This window comes from Anomalospiza imberbis, chromosome 9 (assembly GCF_031753505.1).
Source record: "Anomalospiza imberbis isolate Cuckoo-Finch-1a 21T00152 chromosome 9, ASM3175350v1, whole genome shotgun sequence".
In the NCBI taxonomy this organism is placed as follows: Eukaryota; Metazoa; Chordata; class Aves; order Passeriformes; family Viduidae; genus Anomalospiza; species Anomalospiza imberbis.
In genome coordinates this window covers 25,341,963-25,350,773 of record NC_089689.1, presented here as the reverse complement: position 1 = coordinate 25,350,773, position 8,811 = coordinate 25,341,963, and the positions used below count along the sequence as shown (strand labels likewise).

At 44.8% G+C, this 8,811-nt stretch overlaps 1 protein-coding gene across 1 annotated transcript in view; it reads right to left on the bottom strand.

Annotated features, from left to right (window-relative positions):
* Positions 1–8,811, bottom strand: part of RNF11 (ring finger protein 11) — a 30,274-nt gene that overhangs the window by 1,360 nt on the left and 20,103 nt on the right. Inside the window, exon 2 of the mRNA XM_068198746.1 lies at positions 258–427. Coding sequence (XP_068054847.1) covers positions 258–427 — 170 coding nt within the window. The remainder of the gene's footprint in view (positions 1–257; positions 428–8,811) is intronic.

Below are 8,811 nucleotides of genomic sequence, written 5' to 3'. Positions count from 1 at the left end.
GGGAAAGAGCCTCAAATGGATGGAGTGGTTTATGTTAAAGGGACCATGGAGCCCACGGAGTTCCAACCCCTTGCCCTCGGCAGGGATGCTACTCACCACATCAGCCTTCTGCGGGACTTTATTTTTTTTTTTTAAAGCTACATTAAATCACAGGTCCTTAAATAAGGCAAACCCAGGATGACAAGGTCAGGTTTCCCAGGGTAGCATCCCAAACCAAGGCAACAGCCACATCCCTTCCACTCGGCCCCAGGACTTACTCTCGGATCTTCTTCTCGGAGCCGTCTCTGCCGGGGTCGTAGACTCCTTTGGGAAGGTGCTGGATGAGGCCGATGCGCTGCGCTATCCGGATCTGCTCCTCCTCCGTCAGCTGCGTGGCCAGGCGAGTCTGGCTCGGCGTGGGGTGATACACAGGAACAGGCACCTGCTCCTGCAAGCAAAATGTTTCCATGAAAAACCACCTCAGAGCTTTCCCAGCCTTCCACAGCACAGGACAATTCACAGTCCTACAAATATTTGTATGAACTCCCACTCCTACTTTGCAATTTTGGGGCTATAATTATAATGAGAACAGGATGGAGAATTGAGGGCAGTATTAGAGCAAGGAGCTGTTCGTGGTTGTTCTCTGCAAAAGCTATTGATCTCCAGGAATTGTTCATACAAGAGACACATGGACAAGAAACTCCACAAGCCAGCAGGCAAATAAACCTTACAGGCACCTGGTGAAGTGCTAAGGTACAGAACTGAGCACTGTAAGGGCTTGGTAGAGCCCCAGTATCTGCAACTGAAAGTAGATTCTATGAATTTTATCTTCTTTTTACATTCAAGAAGAATTCTTTGGGAAGATGAGGACACTGCTTACTCTCAAAATTTTTAGAGAGGAAGGTTTTACTTATTCTGCAATAACTAAAATTTACGTGAACTGCTTTGGGCCACACAAGCTTAAATCTAGAACTGTAGATTTAATTTTCATGTGTTAAAAGAATGTTACCTGGACAGCACAAGCAACAGCTTAAATAAGTAACCCAAGTTTTGTGTTTCTTCTCATACACTAGTATGACTTTACAAGATCTTCCAAGCTGGATTCAACTATGGATATGTTTGAGGTATGTATTTTCAAAAGAAATACAGGCAACACATAGCTATTATGCAGTCCTTCCTTGACCACATTCTGAGAACCTTCTTTTGAATATTAATGAACTTTGGATCAGATATTTTCACTAACATTTATATGAACATGGTATTTAATTTACTTGCTTTTAAAGCATATTTTGGTACATAAATACCAATTTTGAACAGGATACACTATTAGGACGGTATTCGCCAGTAGCCATAAATCTGCTATTAACATGAAGGCAGTTTCTTTCAAGAGACTCATTTTAATGGTTCTTCTTAAACAGCAGAAAAAAAATTCAACTTATAGATGTGTCTGAAAATAAACCTGCTGCATCAGACACACAATGCACCGAATCATCTGTTTGGCAAATGCCAAGTTTGCTGTTTTAGAGGACGCTGGTGGAAGCTGAGCCCAGGGCAGGTGTGTGCAGCTGAGGCAGCACAGGTCACCTCCTACATGTAACACTGCATTTGTCAAACCCAATAAAGCTCTTCTTTCACTGCCAGGAATCACAGCACATGGACAGCCAGCCAGGACTCCTGGAAGGCCAGGAGAAAACTGTCCCAGGAGTGAGCACTGGTGCCACACAGCAGCAGAAGCCCTTGCTTGCGAGAAATGCTAATTATAGATACAAGTCTGCCTGGCAATTCTTCACTGAACACAGTGCCTGCCACTGGCAATTCAGCTGTGGGGTAAAATTCACAGTCATCTCTTAATTTAGCTAGCCTAGGATTTCCCCCTCTCATTTCCTGGCAGAACTCAGAGGAATTATGAGAAGGTTCAAAAGACAGAACGCCAGGGGTTCTCCAAGTGATTAATTTCCTGACTTCTCTGAACCATTTTTCACAGAATCACAGAATTCTTTTGGATAAGCTGCCTTTTAGTATTTTAAATTATATAAAGTATTCTCTAATCATCATTTGGACAGTGAAAAGCACCAGCTGAACCTAGGGCTGGCCTGTCAGATAAAACAGTATTCAGAAAGTGGCTGCAACCTTTGGTGCCAGCAAAATAATGCATTTTCCCCTGACAAATGCTGCAGACCCTCTGCACTGAACACTTCAGCTCAAAGCAGAGCCTGGTCCTGGTTTCATGTTTCAAGAACTTAACACCACAAACTATCAGTAATTTTTTTTCCCAGGGCTTTGCTGTACTTCTTTGAACAGGTTACTGAAGCAATAGCAGGACATTACTGCTACCTCCTTCACTTGTTGCACAGACGTAGAGAACAAGCAGCATTGGAGAGGATGTACCCTCCTTCACATCTCGGAAAAAGAGGAGGACCATGAACCACAGGCACAGCACAGGCTGGTGCCAGTGTGGGCAGGAGAGAAGGGAACTGTACTTAATACAGCTCCCCTGGCTGAAGCCATGGCTGCAAGTGATAATGCAGAAATTCAATGAAAGGCAAAAACAGGAGGACAAAAGATCCAAGAAATCCTCAAAATGTCTTAAAGTAGCAATGAAAACTGATGGTGAATGTCTGTAGCAGAAGAACAGCAAACTGATGGTCTCAGTAAAAATGATACAACAAAAGGAAACTACAGGTAAGTGAGAATCTGCTGTGAGTTAGAACAGTCACATCTGGACAGCTCTGAAGTGAGCAACAGTCACACACTGCCCAGTCAACAACTGCTTTGCTTAAGTTTTGGACAGGAAATCAACAGAACTTTTAAACCTGTGATAGGCCAGACAAGAACCTCATTCTCTCAGGCCAGACAAGAACAAAACCTCATTCTCTTGTTCTAGTCTTGTACAGGCACTTGTGACTGACCACTGAGGGACGGACCCTGCAGCTGGGGAAGCCACTTGTGCATTACTGCAGTCCCCTTCCCCTGGGAGTCACCTTCCCTGCAGAGGAGCTGGAGGCACCCCCTGCCCCCTTTGCGTGCCAAGCACACAAATGCTTTCCCGGCTGCCAGGCTGGATGGAAACGCCTCCCTTTGGCATCTAGTCTCAGGTTCCCTCCCTGCGCAGCCACCCCGACATGTCTGACACAGCCCATTAAGGCAGGAATTTATAGTCGCCAGCTGGGGGCTTCTACAATTTCACATTCTAGACAAGAACCTCTTGTCAGAGGAGTAACTGGGTGAAAATGGTGGTGTCTTTCACCACGATGTCCTCACGCTCCTGAATGCAGAGAGCTGGAGTTGGTGTGGCTGTTGTGAAAAATGCAGAACAAATTACTGTAAATAAACCACAGAGACCACTCGATAGCCAGGCACTGAACACCCTGCCTGGTGGCACTTTGATCTCCTAAAAGCCTGCCCAAACTGAGCCCTGCACATGAATGTACCAGGGAAATGAAGGACACAGCCACACACGCTGCAGTGTCACATTATAGGGTACACTGACACTGACCCTTTCAAACCAGCTCTGTCCCCTCCAACAGCTAAAAAGAAAAGGTGTGTTCATACCTGTACGCTTCTAAAATTATTTGGAACTACTTATTCATGAAAATCTGAGAGCCCGGGTTTCTCTGACTGCCAAGTGGCGTCCCCAGGTCCCTCAGCAGACTCTGACCACCACCCCTGAGTGGAGCTGGGCTCCTGCCCCCCTGGCAGCCCCTTGGGCACACGTGGCAGCTGCAGCCCTGCATTTCTCCACTCCCCAATCTCTGCAGCGACTTTGGGAGTTAAAACACCAAACAATAACTCCAAGCTGCTGGTCCCATGTGGGTTTATCACCCCTTTGCAAATCCCTCACAGTTTATAAAAGCTGCTTCCACTGACCAAGGTCCTGCTCCTCCAGGGTGGGTGTTCAAGGGGAAGGACTCGAGACAGCACTCAGCTCACATTTGTAGCCAGGGGCCCCTGACATGGGTGTATATAAAAAAGATTGTATTACCCAAGTAATTATTATTTTACTCCAAAGAGGAGCATGAATTTATTGCTCTGGTGTCTCACATTTCTCTTATCAACCATGGAAAATGTTTTTGCAGACAAAATTACAAAATACTGAACTTCTAGCCAAAGTCTGTGTTATTTATCATTTGATAAAGATGTAAGGCACTTCAAACTAAGATGAAATTTCATGCTAACTCTATTACTTCGTGCAAAAACCCCTAGGAAAGGCCAAAACAAATAATCAAATCCACATATTACTGTTAGGCAATGAAATAAAAATCACTTTCTGGCACTTAATTTGCTTTAGTCAAATATTTTTTCCCCATAAGAATTTAGTAATGATGAAACACCTCAGATGTCCATAATCCTGGAGATACACAACTTTCTCTTTGTTCATAAAGTCAGTGGTATCAGCACAAGTTTCCCTGGCTTTCTGTGCACAGAAATAATTCACACCCAATGTTTACTCAGCCCTTAAAAATAGCAGCATTAATTCAGACTCAAGGACTACAGCAGTGTTTGTGTCTCCATCTCACACCAGCTCCTCCGCCTTTGGGGGGGAAAAAAAGTCAGAGGGCATCTGGAGGTCTGCATTTCTCACTCCTAATGAAAAAAACACATTTCCACACATGGCCTAAAAGGCCCAGAAACTTTCTACACAAAGTTCCAAGCACATTTTGGATTCTTGACTAGAAAAAGGAGGTTTCACCAAGCATGGTTTTTAGTTTGAAGTCCTCATCAATGCAACTTACTTTAGTAATTTATGCTGTTGTAAATCTGCTCTTCTCTTGTTTCACAGCCTTTTTTGTCTTGTTTTTGCAAGTACCATGAATTTGTAATACAATGAAAACAGGTCAGTAGTAGATCAGAAACTCTTAATCCTTGGATAAAGATTATTTTAAGATCCTGCTACGCCACATATCAGCAGTATGTTATCAGGGCTTTTGTTTGTTTGTTGTTTTTATAATTGCACCAACATGCCCAAATTATCCTTTCAGGATGGTCAAAGGTGAGATGAATAATTCCGAACATCAAATAGTTCAAGATTAAAGCCTCACTGCTGTCCCTGAGATCCTTTCCACAGCCTCTGCTTTCCTCTACTGATTGCTTTGCCCTGTTTCCATCTCTAAATTTTCTTCCTCACCTAATCCAGTGCTCTCTGTGTGTCTCACCCTGGGATATTAATTTGCATTTTATCACCAGATCAACGGTGTATCTGTTAATTCAGTCCGACAGAGGAGGCAACCACCTCCCCTAACTATGATATCCTACATCTTTTTCACACTTTTTAAACCAGTAGCTGTAGTGCTTATGCTCCTTGCGGTTGCTGCCTAATTAATTAATGCAAATGTAACAGTTCCATTTGCATTTCCCCAGCTGTTCCCACAGCTCTGTTCTGAAATCCCTTCGACTTGCAAATGTCCTGACTGGAACAGGATGTCTGAAGGCAGCTGCCCTGGTTCACACACTCCAGCCCCCACTACACTGCAGCCCCCCTGCAGCACTCATCACCCCACTCACACACAGCTCAGCCTGGCTGCTCCCCAGCTTTCTCACCTCTAAGGAGAGCAAGGAGCCCAAATAACTCACCTAAATATGAACAACCTCAGTTTATAAATGTAAAGTCAGGAGGTGAGAAAAAAAAATTGCGCTCTTCGAGGTCTGTTTCAAAAATTCCTGCTGAATTTGATGAAATTTTCTCACCACTTTATTACTCACAAAGAACTTGCTGGGATGATGGTCCAGGGACCTTTTCTGTGAATGTCATTCTGATCAGGGTGAAAAACTCCATCCATATATGAATACACATTCTGAAATAATATCCTCCCCCAAGACACACTAATGTAAAACCATGCACCATTATAACGTGCATTATACGACAGTTACAGCTTACTTTTTAATAATCCTTAGAATATTACGAGCAGCCTGCCAAGTATAAAAGCCTTTTTCTGCCATACAGAAGAAAGCAGATAATTTATAAAGGTGAACAGCAGTTGCTATAAAACATCATGTAATGAAATTGTTACCCATTTTTTTTATATTTCTGCTTACAAGTAGTCACCCAGTATGAATAGCTGCAACTTAACGCTGAAAAGTTCTTCTGAAAGAAAAAGCCCCTCGTCTCCCCTCTCCCTTTTGGAGGGGACATCTGGGACAGGCAGATCAGACACATGCACACACACTTCCCACCACGGTGCTCCTAAGGAAAGATTACTAAGAATTCTGGCATTGTAGGAATTGGGCACTGCAAATATGGCTGGTAATTAATATAACAGACTGAGGAACCACTTTGCACACAGGAGAGGAACCTGCAGGATCTATGCTGTGTTTCTCCAGCTGCTGACTCCAGTTTAGAAGCAACACTTGTTTTGAGTCATGGATCACACTTCAGAGAGAGGTGTTTTTTGGTGAAAGCCACAGTGGTTCTGCAGAGATGGCACAGCCTCATTCACACTATAACCAAAACTGTAAAACTGTCTTGTGTATTCTTCACAATTATTCCACTGAAATTACTGGGAAATAAATGTATCTGAAGAGTTGGAAGAGTAGCAACCATGAAAGAAAGTGACTCCTGACTGCTGACTCTTAAAATATCAACCTGTCCCCTGAGCTCAGCTTTGCTACCAAAAATAGGGCTGGGACAGAGAGAGGAGGTACAAAGTAGATGTATCCTGCCTGCTGCTTTCCTAGACAGTGACAAGGGCTGTGAGAAAAGGACTTTCAAGTTTCATCCCTGTGCTGTCACACAAACCCAAAAAGGCTGTCAACCTACTGCCAAGACAAACAGTTGGCAATGCCCATGCAGCTTGGCCAGAGCAAACCCAGCCTCACCTGGCAGATGGAAATCACCTGCAGCCCTGCAGAGTCACCTGCTCTGAAATTTGATTAACCATCAAGGCAAGCCTAAATACAAAAGACTAGCAAGAAAGAGTTGTAGGGGAAAAGCAGTAATTAAAAAGCAGTAATTACTCCCTGGAAGCACAATCTCCTGACACAGCCAGTTTTTACATTTCCAGGCTGCACAGCAGGTTTCTCTGACTCAAGGGCGTCAACACTGAGTACTGATGATTCCATTTGCTGATTTCTTGTTCACCAGCTTTGTGTCAGTTTTAGGTGTCCTTGTTGCATTCTCCAGAGATCCCATCAAACATCAGAGTGTGATTTTTTTCAGGAAAGTCAGTAACTTATACACCAACATGTCCCAGACCAGTAAATTGCTCACCAGAGAATTGATTCTTTCCCTCCAGACAGCCTCACTGACAGCTCAGCTTACAGCATCAGGCCACAACTTCTGAGAGATAACAAAGCCCTCTTGTTACAGCTCCCAGCATGTTTATTTTAATAGGCTTCTTTTTATATTGAGAAGGAAAAGATTCATAAACAATTTATAAAAATTCATGCTTTTCTGTCAGGCTGCTGCAGTGAGAAAAGCCAGGAAGAACAGTTGCACCTAAACATTAAATTAAGGACACTCGGGCACAAAATGCAGCCTCCTGAGACTGGTAAACCCCAGGGACTACAAAGCAAAGCAGCTGAGTAGGGAGAAAATCTAGCAGAACAGGCCAGCAATCAATTCTGCAGCTGGTGGTGGAAAAACAGCACGTGAATGTGGGTCATCCTACCCCATAAGCAACCCCACATCTGTGTTACTGGTACATGTTCTCTCCCACTGATGCCAAGTGGTTCTTTGCAGAAACCCCTCCTTAGGCCTGACAAGAGCAGACAGCTATTACAGTGCTATGGCTGCATTAAACACAGCACTTATGGTTCAAGTGAAATGGCTGCTGGAAAACTGAGAAGTAGATTTAGCAGGAAATAAAAACCTGAAGTTTTCAGGGGAAAAAAACAGTTCTGAGGTGGAAAAGGCTGAAAACAAATACCTCAGACTGACTGTCTCCTCTGCTGAAAGGTAAAGTGAACCTACCGTGTGCCACCCACTTACTGCTGTGGAACTGCTGGGTAGCAGGAAGCAAAAATGAAAAAGAACACCCCCAACAAAGGAATGGAGTTAACATGTTTTTTGGAGGTGCATTCAAGCACAAGAGACGGGAGAAGCTATGATGGAAAAGCTGACAGAACAGGAGCAGTCCACACAGACATGGGGGAATAGTTCCCATTTCCTTTAGACATGTTTGCTTTCTGCAAAGGGTCAATATCAGCCAGTGCAACTTGTTTACAGTATAAATCGAAGGGGTAGCAGCTAACATATGGTGATATTGATCATCCTGGGAAGAGGATGCAGTGACTCTCGTGACTCTCGATTAGCCAGGCACTGTGTACAGGGCTTTGCTCACACCCTGCAGGCTTTGCTCACACCCTGCCCCACTCCCTGATGTGGGACACGCAGGATCTGTCCCGGACACCGTCCCCGTGCACACCCCAAACCAGCCCGAGGCTCTGACTCAGCCCCAGGTACAATAAAACTCACACGTGCTTCTGCCACCCGAGACATGGGCCCAAAGCTCCCTCCCAAAGCTCCCCAAGCATTGCACCACTCTGACAGGTGTGTGCAAGTCCTCTGGATGAAGGGTTGGGTATGGATCACTGGACAGGCATTCCCAGGGAGGAGTACAGGGGTATGAGGGACTTCAGGTGGGCACTGTAAGGCACCGAGAGTGAACAGCAGTGCACACTGTGCCCTGAACTGCTACTGAACCAACAGACTCGGTGCAGCTGAGTAAGCACACGCAGCCCCTGCTCATGGTGCCGTTTCAGGGAATTTGGGGATTAGGGCACAGCTGACTGCAGCTGGTCTCAAACAGCACTGCCTCGGGACTGTGGGTCCTGCCACGTCTCTGCAATGGCTCCAAGGTCACTGCTCCGACTGACTCTTCCCCTCGCAGAAAGCAA